General features: G+C 38.8%; 1 protein-coding gene across 1 annotated transcript in view; it reads right to left on the bottom strand.

Annotated features, from left to right (window-relative positions):
• The window catches only part of ACSS3 (acyl-CoA synthetase short chain family member 3), a 163,686-nt gene that overhangs the window by 127,791 nt on the left and 19,153 nt on the right, over positions 1 to 16,742 (bottom strand). The window contains exon 2 of the mRNA XM_052640971.1: positions 7,572 to 7,716. Within this exon, the coding sequence (XP_052496931.1) occupies positions 7,572 to 7,716 (145 nt within the window). The remainder of the gene's footprint in view (positions 1 to 7,571; positions 7,717 to 16,742) is intronic.

Below are 16,742 nucleotides of genomic sequence, written 5' to 3'. Positions count from 1 at the left end.
AGAATCCACCTTGCAATGCAGGGGACGTGGGTTCAAACCCTGGTCGGGGAACTAAGATCCCACAGGCCGTGGAGCAACTAGGCCCGTGCACCACCACTGCTGAGCCCACGTGCTGTAACTACTGAGTCCGGGCAGCATAACAAAAGATCCCGCGTGATGCAATGAAGTTCACGCAGACCACAACTAAGACCCAACACAGCCAAACAAACCATAAATATTTAAAATGTATTTATTGCCAGAAGGCAATATCACTGCACAGCTACTTGAAAGGCCCAAACTGAAAAGACTTGGCACGGTCAACAACAAGTTTTGGCAACTCGCATTCTCCTACCGCCACCACTCGGAATGTTGTCGGTACAACCACTCTGAAAACTGTTTGACCTTATCTATGCAAGCCAAGCATGAGCCTGCCCCATAATCTGCCATCTTCCTCCTATGCTTGTCCCCCAAATTAATGCACACCTATTGTCACCAAATTTTGCACACAAATATATTCATATCAGCATTATTTGTAACAGCCTCAAACTAGACATTACTCAAGTAACCCAACTACAGTCTCTTGCAATGAAATGAAAAAGTCTCATAAACAAAAAGTTGAAAAAAAAAAAAAGTATATTGATTTATTCTGTTTCCACAAAGTTCAAGAAAGCAAGGCAACCTCATCATAGATGATGTTTAGACATCTGGATAACAATCATGGGAGTGTTGAGAGAGAAATGACTAAAAGGAAGCATAATAAGTGCTTCTGGGAGCTGGGAATACTCTGTTTCCTGATCTGGTGACATGAGTGTGTTCTGTTTGTGAAAATCTAACAAGTTTATAATTATGACCTGTACACTATTCTAAATGTATATCACATTTCAACAGAAGTTTAAAAACCTGCACGCTAGAAAAATACATGAACCACTGTAAATTCGATCTCATAATAGCCTCGTTCACAATTGACCAACCACGGAAAACATAATCTGTCTTACAGAGATATAACTTTTAGTGATGCAGACTGTAAGACAACTGAAGTATTTATTGCTTATTTAGGAAGTTTAAGAAAAGAAAACTGAGTATACACACTGCTGTATATCTTCTCCTCAATAAGGCAAACTCTGGCGGGCTGGACTTCTGCATGTTCTGGTTTCTGTGATTTAGGGGTTTGCTTATGGAAATACTGATGATGTGGTAAGCAAAGAAATATGAGATAATCTTACCCTGACATGTTTCTGAGAAGATGAAATTCTCATTTTGAAGAAAGCTTCCTAAAGGGGGTAGAGGTTGGAAGGAGGCCTTCTCGTGGGATATAGCCCTTGATTTCACAGTAATTTTCTCTTCTAAATTATCAGCCTTTATAACTACAGCTACTGCCGTAATTATATTTCAAAAGCTATCTTTAGTAAAGATAATAGACACTTTCAGTTTGAATTAAATCAGGAAAATGTAGTACACACTGGGCTTTATTTTCCCTGCATACATATATTTATGAAAATTTCTCAAATGCCCTTTAGGGGGTCATATTTTTGTTTAGTGAATACACACATAATAATTTACAACTGAATGTCAAAAAAAAACACAAACTTAACACATGTAGTAGTAAATTTAAAATGTAAATAGATGCAGAGAAGATAAACTAAAACTAGGAATTTCTAAAAATAATAACTACTACATATAATACACACGTACATATGCAACACAAACTCACACACACTTTTATTTCACTGAGCTTTGATATAACTAGTAATTTGAAAAAAACTGAGAGGAGAAACGGTGGGCTAGAGGAAGCACAAGCTGGAATCAAGACTGCGGGGAGAAATATCAATCACCTCAGATATGCAGATGACACCACCCTTATGGCAGAAAGTGAAGAGGAACTCAAAAGCCTCTCGATGAAAGTGAAAGAGGAGAGTGAAAAAGTTGGCTTAAAGCTCAACATTCAGAAAACTAACATCACGGCATCTGGTCCCATCACTTCATGGGAAATAGATGGGGAAACAGTGGAAACAGTGTCAGACTTTATTTTGGGGGGCTCCAAAATCACTGCAGATGGTGACTGCAGCCATGAAATTAAAAGACGCTTACTCCTTGGAAGAAAAGTTATGACCAACCTAGATAGCATATTCAAAAGCAGAGACATTACTTTGCCAACAAACGTCCATCTAGTCAAGGCTATGGTTTTTCCAGTGGTCATGTATGGATGTGAGAGTCGGACTGTGAAGAAGGCTGAGCACCGAAGAATTGATGCTTTTGAACTGTGGTGTTGGAGAAGACTCTTGAGAGTCCCTTGGACTGCAAGGAGATCCAACCAGTCCATCGTAAAGGAGACCAGTGCTGGGTGTTCATTGGAAGGAATGATGCTAAAGCTGAAACTCCAGTACTTTGGCCACCTCATGCGAAGAGTTGACTCATTGGAAAAGACTCTGACACTGGGAGGGATTGGGGGCAGGAGGAGAAGGGGACGACTGAGGATGAGATGGCTGGATGGCATCACCGACTCGATGGACAAGAGTTTGGGTGAACTCCGGGAGTTGGTGATGGACAGGGAGGCCTGGCGTGCTGCAATTCATGGGGTCGCAAAGGGTCAGACACAACTGAGCTATTGAACTGAACTGAACAATTCAAAGATAAAAAATCCCCCCAATAAAGGAAGGTACAGTCACTTAGAAATTCCAAATGATAGCTCATTCATTAATTTTTTTGCACATTCATGCTAAGTCACTTCAGTTATGTCCTGAAGTGACTTTTCTTCTGATCCTATAGACTGGAGCCCGCCAGGCTCCTCTGTCCATGGGATTCTCTAGGTAAGAGTACTCGAGTGGGTTGCCATGCCCTCCTCCAGAAGGCCTTCCTGACTCCGAGATCGAACCTGCATCTTTTATGTCTGCTGCATTGCAGGAAGGTTCTTTATCACTAGTGCCCACCTGGGAAGCCCATTCATTCATTCATTGCTTCACCAGTCAACAAATGTTTACTATGTGCCAGGCACTATTCTGTGAGCAAAACAAAAATGCCTTCCTCCATGGAATTGATGTCCTATTTTATTTATAAAATAAAATATCAAGAATGGTACTCAGTAATAAGTAGGTAAATTTTAAAAGGAAAAAAGGAAAGCAGAAAAAGGGCTCATGAAGTGGGGTGCATGGGAACCTTTGTAATTAACATGGCCAAGGAAGATCTCACTGAGGGAGTAATATTCAGGTTCCATGAATTGTAAGATATCTGGAAGAAACACCATCTCAAGCAGAAGGCAGGCAGATAGAAAGGCTCGAAGCTGGGCATGCAACAAGCCTGGGGAATTGACTGCAGGAGGTGGGAGGGGGGCAGCGAGTGCTTGCTGGGGTGTGTAATGCAAGGGGGTGCTGGGCAGGAAGTCCCAGGACTCATATAAGACACCAACTTTTGCAAAAGCTTTCCTAAACCCTATTTGCCTCTGGCTGAGCTGGATGCCTTACCACAAAATACTACACTACCCTACATAACCGGTCTTATGTTTCCATGATTTTTTTTAGCTCTTTAAATATAGAGAATAAGTTCATTTACCTCTATTCCTTGTTCCAAGGAAGGTGTGGCATGCTAACTAAGTATGTGGTGAATGAACAAGGGATCTTAAACCATCTCTTACAAATATCTTAAACAAGTGTTTGCATTATCAGCTCCCCACAAGAGATGACAGTTTGAGAAAAGCTCTACTTCTGAATCATTCTGTAAAATCTTCAGATCCTTCATGTCACTGAAACACTTTGCCCTAAAATGTTCTGGTTCACTAATTAAGAAGTACGAACTTTAGTTTTTACCTAGACAGAAACTCCCCAAAAAATAAGGCTGCAGACATGAAAACAAGTAAAGTACAAAGGCTCTTCTTTTTGTTTGTTCTCAATGGCCTTACCCATTAAATCTTTCTTTCCCTGTCTTCTCTTCTTAATAAAGTAAAAGCCACAGGGAACCAGGAGCAGGTAATCAAAATACAGCACAATGCCCCCCTCTTTGCTAACAGTCCTTCCTTTAGTACTTTAGAGAAGAAAACCCTGGGGAATCAGAAGCTGTCAGCAGATGAGAGAAACAGGCCTTTTAAGTACTTTGATGTTAGGCCAATCTGAAACCAATGAACCAGGACAAACCTCAAAAGGGTCTAAGAGTCCAGACTCCATACGAGAAAACCAAGATGAGTTAGCAGAATGGCCTCTAAGCAAACTGTGTGTTTGCACTTATCAGATACACTTACTAATTAAAAACAAAACAATAGAAAATGAGGAACAATGTATTTAACACTGCCTAGTGTATGTTTCCAAAGTGTCTTCCCCGACTCTGATGTTTGGTCATGTATCAAATTCAACATACTGATATAGATCATATATGTTAAATACATAAGTAAGTTTCCTCATCAGGAAAGCAGTTAATATTGTTTTTGTTGCTGTTTAGTCACTAAGTCGTGTCTGACTCTTTTCGGAGCCCACCAGGCTCCTCTGTACATGGGATTCTCCAGGCAAGAAGACTGGAGTGGGTTGACATTACCTTCCCCAGGGGATCTTCCTGACCCAGGGATTAAACCCATGTCTCATGCCTTACAGGTGGATTCTTTACCACTGAGCCACCTAAGAAGCGCATCTTAATATCAACCTGTCTTAATTATTCAGAGAAGGCAATGGCACTCCACTCCAGTACTCTTGCCTGGAAAATCCCATGGACGGAGGAACCTGGTAGGCTGCAGTCCATGGGGTCGCGAAGAGTCGGACATGACTGAGCGACACCCCTTTCACTTTTCACTTTCATGCAGTGGAGAAGGAAATGTCTTAATTATTAATGAGACCATGACCATATACCCAAATCATAGGATTCAGGTTTTGAACACAGGCTATAAACCATTATCTAAAAGCTGAAAATGCAAACCTAAAATAAAACACAGAATATAACAGGCTATCAGATTTATGTTATCTTTTAAAATAAAATACAGCCTCAGATGAAAAACAAAATCATTTGATAACAGACTGCCTTTCCGCCTCAGACCAGTGTGAGCTCTGTCTCTAGATACTTCATTCTGAAAATACACAGTTCCCACGTACAGACTCATGAAAAGTGTCCAACACTGTATTTGCAGCATTATTTCCTCTTTTGCTGGAGTCAGCTGCCCAGTATTTGAACTTTCTTGTTAGACTGGAATTTCCCTAGTACGAGTCCCAGAAAGAGGCAAGGCTCTATTCCTACTATGAAATGAAAAGACAAAACAGTTCCCCCCAGCTGCCCGGGACTGGTGGCCTGTAGCCTAGTTAGCCAACTAGTGTGCTTACTCTGGCAGTCTAGAAATCAAGTCAGCAGCTCTACTTCTTAGGCAATTTCTGGCTTCTCCTTAACTCTTCACTGCTACCCCTTCTCCCTTGGGGTCTTCACTTTTCATAAATTCCTCTTATGTTTCAGTGAGCTGAAGGTAGAATTTGTTGCTATAGCCAGGCTGCAAAGCCTCTTGTTTCCTCCCTTTATTGCTTGCAACAACTCGGGCTTGGGGCAGTAATAGTTTTCTCTCAGTTGCCTTGTTTGAAATCCCTTAGAAGGCTAAACAGAAACAATGCTGGTGCAAAAGGATACTATTTCAGAGAGCCAGGGGGAGTTGACCAAATACTCTAAAATTTGCACTGAAATTCTACATTAGTTTTTTTTTTTTTTAAAGCAAAATAAAAGAATATGATTCAAAAACCCTCCATATAAAAGTAAAGGCATTTACATGGGAGATTTCAGCAATACTTGCAGACATTTTTGGCCATCACGAGTGGGAAAGGGGTGCAACTAATGAATGAGAGCAGAAATGCCGCTAAAAACCCTACAGTGTACATGACAGCTCCCAACAGAATTACCTGGCCTAAAATGTCAACAGTATCAAGGCTGAGAAACCTTGCCCTCCAATCTACCTCCCTTCAAATCACAAATAAATAAATGCCCTCCCCCAGAGCAAGAATAAGTCTCCTTCAGTCCACAATACCCAAATACTTTTATAATTACTTATGACATCTCATTTCTACCCTAATATTGGAAGAAAAGAACCTCATAACTTATCTGCCAACATCATGATTCACCTGAGAACTACCCAGATGGAGGGAAAAAAACACTAAAAAAGAGCAAATAAGGGAAACGAATGAGCGTGTACAAAGACCTTTAAAGGGCCAGGAGTGCCTGAGGGAGTGTAAGGATATCTAGGGTGAAAAAGAGTTGTGTTCATGGTCAAGAGCATTGGGGAATGAAGCTTGGAGGGATGCTGTGATCAGATTCCAAAGTGTCTTCTACATCACAGGAATACAGATTCTGCTCTCTAAATAACAGCAGTTTTTAAAGAAGAGGTTTGTAAGTGGGAGTGGAGTAATGAGTCGTTTCTTAGGAAGAAGATCTTAGTGTCATCTTAGGCGACAATGTGTGAGTCAGAAGGCGAGGGGGCCACTCCAGCAGCACAAGAGATGGAGAGAGTGTCCAGGTGATGCCAGCATGGACGGGGAATGAAGGCCAGAGAGGGTAAAAGCACAGTTAGAGATTTGTTAACCTCTTCCTTTAAAATAAGGCCCCATTTCCAGCTTATTTTTGTGTATGATGTTAGAGAGTATTCTATTTTCATTCTTTTACATATAGTTTTCCAATTTTCCCAGCACCACTTATTGAAGAGGCTGTCTTTTCTCATTTGTATATTCTTGCCCGCTTTGTCATAGATTAAGTGACCATGTGTGCGTGGGTTTATCTCTGGGATTTCTGTCCAATTCCATGGATCTAGACAGTGTCATACACAGTGAGGGAAGTCAGAAAGAGAAAAAAATATCGTATGTTAAGGCATATATGTGGAACCTAGAAAAGTGGTATAGAGGATCTCATTTACAAAGCAGAAACAGAGACACACAGGGAGAGAACAAACATATGGATATCAAGGGGGAAAGGGGTGGGGTGAGAAGAACCGGGAGTTTGGGACTGATACATATAGCCTTTTGATGTTTGCTGTCGTTGAGTGGCCAAGTCATGTCCAACCAACTCTTTTGCGACTCCATGGACGGCAGCTGGCCAGGCTCCTCTGTCCATGGGATTTCCCAGGCAAGAATACTGGAGTGGGTTGCCATTTCCTTCTCCTCACCTAGGGATCAAACTTCATGTCTACGGCATTGGCAGGTGGATTCTTTACCACTGAGCCACCTGGGAAATGCTACATGATTGATACTATACATAAAATAGACAACTGATGGGAACATACAGTGTAGCCCAGAGAACTCTATTTAATGCACCCTGGTGAGCTAAATGGGAGGGAAATCCAAAAGGGAGGGGATATTTGTATATATATGGCTGATTCATTTTGTTATGCAGTAGAAGCTAACACAACATTGTAAAGCAACTATAATGCAATAAAAATGTTTAAAAATAATGAGTATCTTTTAGTACTGTAAAATATAAAGAATAAAAACAATTTAAATGAGTAAACACACATCTATTTACAGTGTGCACTAAAAGTACAATAACATGTCAATGAATTAAGAGAATTAAGGCTATGCAGTGAGAATATATGCTATTTAAATTCATTTCTGTGTGATTTCCAAAGAACATGTATAAAAAGTTAATAATATTACCTGTTCCAGGACTTCTTTATAGGTAATAGTGGCTTTAGTGTTCGTAACAGGACTGTCATGAATGATAGCAATCTTATCTCCTTCACCATTTTCAATATGACGATCGATGGCATTGTAACAAATGTTAAGCATCCCTTCCACAAACCTGAAAAATAATTGGAAAGTAAAAGTGAACGACTCTTTTCAAAACATATACGTTGCTTAACTAGGTTTCCGTAGTTCTAGTTTGGCGAGCTGCCCTTAAAACAGTGTTTTCCCATGCATGTTATACCAAGTAATGATGGCTATAAACTATTTAAGATGGTACAGAAGTGACATTTTGATTTTAATAAATATGTATTTATTTTCATGTGCACTAGAAGAAAATATACCTCACACTTCAAGGGGGGGCTTCCCTTGTGGCTCAGATGGTTAAGAATCTGCCTGCAATGGGGGAGACCTGGGTTCAGTCCCTGGGCTGGAAAGATGCCCTGGAGAAGGAACGGCTACCCACTCCAATATCCTGGCCTAGAGAATCCCATGTACTATACAGTCCATGGGGTCACAAAGGGTCGGACACGACTGAGTGACTTTCACTTCACTCACTTCAAGGTGACAATTTTGTGGATTTTATTGCTTAGGATGAAACTAGAGTAAACAGCACCAAAATAATCTACTTTACATGGATGAAATGAATTGTATCCAACTGCAGCACAGATGCACTAAGCTGAGAGGGCAAACAGTAGATGCATGACTGAAGTCTGGTATCTGCTATAAAAAGACAGACTTACTGGAAAGAAATCAATTCTTCTTTGAAATATTTATATTCCTTGAAAGATATATATTTGTTTCAATTAAATGTAATACCTCCAATTTCACAAAGTATAGGTAAGTTCTTTTCAGAATTTTCAGACGCTTCACAATTTGAAAAAGCAATCAACATGTACACATGGTTAATAAACTTTTTAAACTTCTCAATTCACTACCTTATCTCTTAATTGCTGAGTGCATCCCTTTGAAAATACAGATATAATGTAGATAGATAGAGATAACTTTTAAGAAAATATAACTCATTTCCCTGAGAATTGAATTTTCCACTTTTTTAGGAAGAGAATGTTAGATAAAAAAATATAAGTACTGTACTGGTTCATTTGTTCCAACATCAGACTAGCAAATGTTATAAAAATGCAAAATAATAGGAAAATATTGAAGCAACAAGAAAAAGTCCCCTTATAAAACTGAGTGGCACCATCAGGTACTCATTCAAATAGCCCTGTGAGAAAGGAAGCAGGTAATACACCTATGGATGCAGTGGAAGCAATAAGAAATATCAGATGCAGAAGGCAGTAGGCGGAGGGATCACTTAATCAGCATCAAATGGCACTGCACACATCAGTGATGGTGAAAATGATGACCTCACATCATTGAGTAATTAACACAATGATTCTGAACTGCCAAGCGCAATCGATTCCACGTTTGTTCAAAAACAGTCTCTTCTTCTCGCCTCTTCTGTTAAAAATATTTTGTCTCTTCCTCTCACCTCCATTTTCGCCAGTGGAGAATACTTCCCCTGACTTTGGGGCCATCCATGTGACTTGCTCTGGCTAATCAGCAGACAAGAGGTGTACACTTACTTGAAAGCACTTGGCACAGCAGATATAATCAGGCTGGCTCTCCTGCACCTCTACCCTATCCTGGAGAAGAGCCTCCAGGCATTCCTGCCGCCTCCTCTTCAGCCTGGAGCCCAGAATGAATATTTGCAGGTAGAAGCAGAGCCCGAAAGAAGCAAGGAGCCCAACTCAGCCAGATAGATGTCCGAGAGCAACATTCCCAGTCATGCCCATCCCATGACAACCTACAGATTAACTGATGAATAAGCATCTTCTGACTCAGATTTTTGTGGAGATATGAAGCATAATTATGGCCATAATTAACTAACACATCAAGAAAAAAAGTAAAAAATGTTTACTCAGGCTTAAGTTCCAGCTCCTCATTAGGCCTCTGCTTACACTGACAAGAGTAAGAGGGACCTTCTTACCACTGAGCTCGGGTCAAAGTGCAGACTCCCACTAGGCTTCCATTACATCATCCTGCCATCCAGGGGGAATGGCACCTCACTAAGACTCCCTGGATTCCTCTGACACTGCCAGGGCCAAGAGCCTCCTTCCCTCTTTATCTCGGCTGTGATGAAAGTTCCAATTCCTGATAAAACCTTCTCTGATACCGCTAGGGGAGTTGGCAATGTTTAGGGCACCCTTGATACAGCCTTGCAAAGTAGAAGTCTAGATTCTTCACCATCTTTTCACGGATGAGGACGGGATGGCGATCCCCGTTTACCATACTGTTTGACTGGATTAGGGTGGTGACTGTCCAAAGATGTCCTGTCTTGGCAGGCTGCCCTTCCCTACCCCCTTTTTATTTTGGGCGTAGCGGGAGGGATCCAAAGAGAAAATTTGCTGGAACGTTTTTTCTACATCCATTGGCATTTCTGAATTGCCACCTTCTCCAGCGCTCAGTCTAGGACATATAAGCAAAAAAGAAAACTTGGGGAATTCAAGTGTCATACCATTTCTCCGGTCCCAAATCTGAGCTGATCTGGTTTCTTCTCTTTTCCTTTCAGAGTCTTATGTGTGTTTTATACGTAATGTCCTATGTTTTTAGCTATTTTTAACGGAATGAATAGGAAAAAGTACATTTTGTCCACCTTGTCATGAAAGTCTCTAAGTAATATTTATTAATAGCTTACTCTAGACCAATATTTCATGCGTATAAAGTCATCTAATCAAAAAACAACCTTAGGGACCCTTGTGCACTGTTAGTCGGAATGTAAATTGGTTCAGCCACTATGAAAAACAGTATGGAGGCACCTCAAAAAATTAAAAACAGAACTACCATAAAATCTAGCAATTCCATTTCTGGGTGTTTACCATAAGAAAATAAAAGCATTAATTCAAAACAATATATACACCCTTATGTTCGCTTTAGCATTATTTACAATAGCAAAGATATAGATGGCACCCAAAATTCACCTATACCGAAAGAACTTTGTGGTTTTTTTTTTCCAATTATTTGCAGATTTTGGGTGGCTTAAAATTTAAATTATTTACACACTAGCATTTTCTTTTTTAAGGATGCCCTTAGAAAAATTTAAAGAATTTTAAGGTTCCCTTTGGGACCGACAGGAAAGAAATTCAAATAGAAGGAAAGGCCTGCAAGCAATAATAAGCAAGAACTGTTGAATGGAGTGACATGTTGGCGTGGCTCCAGGGGTGGTTACAGGTAATGAATATAGTGCTATAAACTGGCTAAACTTAAGGGCTGGATTACTGTGGATAACGGGACCAAGTGACCTGCAAAAGGCCTCACAGCTCAAAGATCTGATTACTCTACTATTACAAGATTTCATTTCATTTCAAATCAAATCATTTCAGTACAGATCAACTGGATGCCTTCCATGTGCTGTCTCGTCACTACCCCTTCTAAAAATTTATGAGATTTTAAATGGTTTGTCAGCCCAGATTACTAAAATCAGTAATGCTCACTGTAGAAAACCCAGAAAATACACTTTAGAGTATTTTCTTTTATTTTTTCTACATGTAAATATTTTGCCTCTGTTTAAGAACACATTGTATAAGTTTTTTCCAATGACCTGAAAAATTCTCAAAACATGTTTAATCAGGGTATTATATTCCATTCAATTGCTGTTCAATAATAGCTTCTCCAGCACTATTTAAGCACAAAGTTCCCTTGCATTGTGGCAAATTGCTTTTCACAATACTGTCATTATTTTAAGTGATCTCAGGATGACGTTTCTTTTACAGAAATATTGGTCACATTGCTTTTTATTATATATGCCAACAAGATTCCTACAATCACACACACACACACACACATACTTTCACACACCAAATGACCAAATTGCTTTCTGGACATGTTGAATCAATTTGTATTACCATCAGCATTACCTGAAAGTTCATTTATCACACTACACTAAACACAGATTGTTCTCAATCTTCTTCAAGTTTAGAAGTAAAAAATCATTTTAGTTTTGCTTTATGTGACTACCAGTATTAAACACAATGTCTTGCCAATTTTTAAATGCTCTTTATATAGGATACTGAATTTAAGTCTAACACTTATAAATTATTTTCTCAGTTTATTCACAAATTTTAATTTATGGTGTTTCCTAACAGAAAGATATTTTAAATTCATATGTCATCAAATAAATTCACAATTTTCCATCACAATTTCCCCTCTAAGATAATTCATATTACTCTCTTCTGATTTAATTTTTTTATACTGATGTATTAAAGGTATTATTAACATATTTATATACATATATAATCCGTGTGTAAAATCTGTTATATATTTTAATGTTTATATTATGATATATAGGCCTCCCAGGTGGCACTACTGGTAAAGAACCTGCCTACCAACGCAAGAGACATAATAGACTTGGGTTCGATCCCTGGGCCAGGAAGACTCCCTGGAGGAGGGCAAGGCAACCAACTCCAGTAGTCTTGCCTGGAGAATCCCGTGGACAGAGGAGACTGGCAGGCTCCAGTCCATGGAGTCACAAAGAGTCAGACACGACTTAAATGATTTGGCACGCACTATATGTGTTTGTATATGTGTATATATATATATATTTTTTTTTTTTGATGTGGCAGTACAGTTAAATTTGTTTATTCATCAGCAATTTGCCAAGCATCGTTTTTTTTTTTTACTAACCCTGTTCTTATTCATTCGTGATGCTCCAGTCTTCCCAAATGTATTAGTACTTCATGTATCACACAGAAACATACATATATTTGTGCGTATGTACATATATATATGGACATCAGAATCTGTATCAGGGATATACAGCCCCTAGACATAACCTCTGGAATGTTCTGCCAATACAGTCTTTGAATAGCTCTCTGTCTAAACTCAGCCAGATTTAATTCTGCTGCAAAAAGGAAAAAACTTCATATTCTTTATCCTACCCAACCCCTGCCCTGAATTCCTTCTGCAGAAAATTGGAAGCAATCTGAAATTGCCATATCTACCTGAATAAGAGAGAAAATATAAAACTGAAATAAAATTGAAATCAATATGGAACCCCTAGAAATGGTGCTACCACTAGATCAGAAAAGCGGAAAATATTTTAATTTATAAACAGATAGGATCAATGACTGCTAAATCCAGAAATCACGAGAAACATGGCAGACCCATAGAATCTGTGACATTTTATATACTGCTAAGTTAAAATAAAAGAATAAAAAGGAGGAGCAGAAAAACGTATACAGCCCTACCACAGAATACATTCATAAGGAACCTCTAAATACTAAGCAGAGAATACAAACACTTAACAGAAAACCTCTCTTTTAATAAAGCTCTGAAATAACTTCCAGATCAGAGGGAGGTAGAAGTAAAGAATGGGTCATTGGTGTTTAGATGGAAAATTATTAATAATCAAATACACTCACACATAAGCATCATGCAAAAGTTTACCCTCCTAGAGTCTTTCTGAAACAAGTATAATCTCTGCATGCATAACTGTCCTGAAGATTTAAGACCTGTAAAATAGGAACAACGCTCTACTTAACTTCCAAGAGGCCCAGAAACTCTGCATACCATTGCCACCTGGAAATTCCCTCTTCTCCCTGAAAAATTATCGAAAGGACTATAGCAATCAAAACCTGCATCCACTGAGGAGTGAACATGGCTCCTTACTTGGATTTTGAAATGTTCTCCACTCAGCTACCTGCTGAACCTCACACTCAGATGAGCACGTTTGGGTGTATGTGCGTGTGTGCGTGTGCATGTGTGTGTGTGTACAGTATGTGTTTATATGTGCATAAAATAGAATACAATAAAATAGAAGACAAGATAAAGTCGAGGTGTGGGGAGGGTGGGGAGAGCATATTCTCAACATAACTAACAATAAGTATGTGTTAGTTGCTCAGTCGAGTCCAACTCTTTGGGACCCGATGGAGTGTACCCACCAGGCTCTTCTCTCCATGGAATTCTCCAGGCAAGAATACTGGAATGGGTAACCATTCCCTTCTCCAGAGGATCTTCCCAACCCAGGGATCAAACCCAGGTCTCTTGCACTGCAAGCAGATTCTTTACCATCTGAGTTACCTAGGAAGCCCTAACTAACAAGGGGAAAAGTACATTTGCAACTTCAGTAATATTCAAAGTGCTCCTACTGAGTCAATAAGAAAAAAAAATTAAATCTAACAGGCAAAGAATTTCAGCACACTATCCACAGAGGAAAAATATGATAATAGCTAAAAAGCATAAAAATGATACTCAGTCCTATAAACATCAGAAAAATGAACATTAAAACAATAATGAGAAGTCATTTTTCTACACTGAAAGTGAAAGTAAAGTCTCTCAGTCGTGTCTGACTCTTTGAGACTCCATGGACTGTAGGCCACCAGGCTCCTCCATCCATGGAATTTTCCAGGCGAGAGTACTGGAGTGGGGTGCCATTTCCTTCTCTAGGGGATCTTCCTGACCCAGGGATCTAACCTGGGTCTCCGGCATTGTGGGCAGATGCTTTACTGTCTGAGCCAACTGGTATAAAAAATATAGTATACACACTGTTGGTGATAGTAAAGAGAACTGGCATTCTCACATAAAGTAGGTGAGCAAGTAAATTAGTTCAACAATTTAGGAATATGCATACACACACACACACATGCAAAACGTACTTTTAACATAGCCATAGCAAGTTGCTTGCATGTTCATCTCTGTGTTGCATAAAAGCACAAGCAGTCTAGAAAAATGGACAGGAAAATATTAGCAGTGGTAAACTCTGCGTAAAAGAAAGCTGAGGGACAGAATGGAGAAGGGATAGTCTATATTTTTATATGATAAATACTTCCTCTGTTATTTAATTTTCATGAGCATGTATTTATATGTTGAATAGATGATTTAAATATATTTAAATAACTTTAAATGCTTTGTCTAGATGGCTTTTCTCCTGATCTGACTGAATCAACTCTGTAATCAGCATAGCTAACATTAGTGAAAAATTTTATAATAAAAACATCTTTTTAAAACATTCTTCTGGTAAAAACATGAAGCATTTCTTACATATATGATAACATCTAAACTCAGTTTTAAGAAACCAAAATTGGGGCATAAAAACTTTGTTCTTTTTATTTATTTTTTCACCAGAATTAACCTCAAGCAGCTGAAGAGTCAACAATAAATAGCTAGACAGAGCCTTCAAATCACATAGAAAGATCTGCCATAAATTTGTGATCATCATTCCTGCCGTCCACTATGATTTTGGCTGTCCTCATTCCAAGCACTTGTAGGACTGCACTTTCATATCCACGTGAAATGAAGTATAACTGTGTGGCTTGCTGTGGCCCATGAAATGGCAACAGAGGTAATATACGGAGTCTTCAAGAGCAAATGCACACTGACAGCTTCTCCTCCTCCCGGCCACAAGGATACTCCAAATGGCAACTGCACCATCAGCCTATATCCCTGAGTTAGGATGGATGACATGGAGTGAATCTCCTGGGTAACCCAAAATAAACCTGTAATACGAGTGAGATACACCTGGGCTATTTTAAAATACAGAGATTTGAGGGCTGTTTATTCCTGCAGGATGACTTAATCTATCCTGATACAAGTCTTAAGATCTATACACTTTCACAAATTCAAACTAGCTTTAAAAATTGTCCTATTTTATAATTTAAGAGCCAAAGGAATGAATTCTAGGACAAACAAAATGGGAGGAAATCTCAGCTAGTGTAATTCTGTAGCAGTAATGTTAGATTCCTTGAAAAGAAGTCAGAGAAATATTATCAGTGTCTGAGCTCACAAAGGCAGGACAAAGGGGGGCTCTGGAAAGAAGAAACATCTTGAAATTCCTTCTAGATTTCCTAAAGATAATTTACTACTTTTCTTTGCCTCTTTCTCATCAACCCCTGCTTGCTTATATCTGGAATAAAATCTTAGACTTAGCTCTTCGAAAAAAATCCTCCTTGAGTTGTATCTTCTGTTTCTTCACTTCCGCTTACCCTGAGTCTTCGCTGTCTTTTCTAATAGCTGATTCTAGCCAATGGTGTATTTGACTTCAGCTTTTTCATCATATGAGTTAGACTGGAGTGTGAACTTGGCCCACACAGTGGGCAAGGTTGCTGAATGTGGATGGATGTCTGAAATTTTCTTCCGAAGCAGGGAGCCTAACAAGTTCCATGGTCTTGATCTCTTGAAGCCAGAAAGAGCTAGTGGCAAACGTGTACATGATTCTTCTGTTCCCATCAGTTCTCATCACCACCACCCTTCCCTCTGTTGAAGGCTAACTTTTCCTTTTTAAGGATGTATTTATTACATTGATCTTCAAACATTACAAAAGGAAAAAGAAACTCTGACACTCAAAAAAATAAAGATTCTTGTTTCAGAAGGGGAAATTGATAGAAATTTATTCTGTGAATCTGATTATCCAGCAATGAAAAGTTAAATCAGTAAAGTCTAAAATGTTCCTCTCGATTCTACCACTGCCTCCGATGCCAAGACTAAAATTTAATAAAGCAATGCTTTTAACAGGGTGGCCAATGAAACACTTTCACAAACTGCAATATTTCAGTTTCCATGAAATAACTATTGAAAGCTTCCTCCAGCAAAACCATATTTAGTGGTGACAACGTTGTAACCCTCTCTATATACTCAGCTACTGATTTCTCTTCTCTGTAAATTTTCATTACTAAATAACTGGAAAGTCTAACTTATAATTTACCTTCTGATGTGAGCTGTCTTCCTTGGATCAAATTATAATTTCCTTCTTTGAAGATCTATTTGGGTCTTCATTTCATCATAGTTTCAGAGGAAAAAAAGAAACTCCAAGCTCTTTTTCAAAAATTAAATAAACCAGAAGCAACATACTGAAAACAACTTGATGATGGTGAATACATTTAGTTATCTGTATACTAAAATACTAAATCTATAAACTAAAATAATAATAAACATATAATCTTTGTAATAATTCATTATTTTATAAGAAGACTATAGCAGATTACAGTCTCCACTATTAACTGTCAATAATACTTTTAAAACATTTTTCTATTCAACAAATTTAACAATAAATAATTTGTTGTTGATTAGCTGAGACTGTGAAGGAAGGGGAAAAAAATGTAACTGGGTACATGGTCTCTACTCTGAAAGGCAGACTAATTTGCAATAACT

This window comes from Budorcas taxicolor, chromosome 5 (genome assembly GCF_023091745.1).
Source record: "Budorcas taxicolor isolate Tak-1 chromosome 5, Takin1.1, whole genome shotgun sequence".
In the NCBI taxonomy this organism is placed as follows: Eukaryota; Metazoa; Chordata; class Mammalia; order Artiodactyla; family Bovidae; genus Budorcas; species Budorcas taxicolor.
The sequence above is the reverse complement of the archived record's forward strand: the minus strand, read 5'-3'. Positions and strand labels throughout refer to the sequence as shown.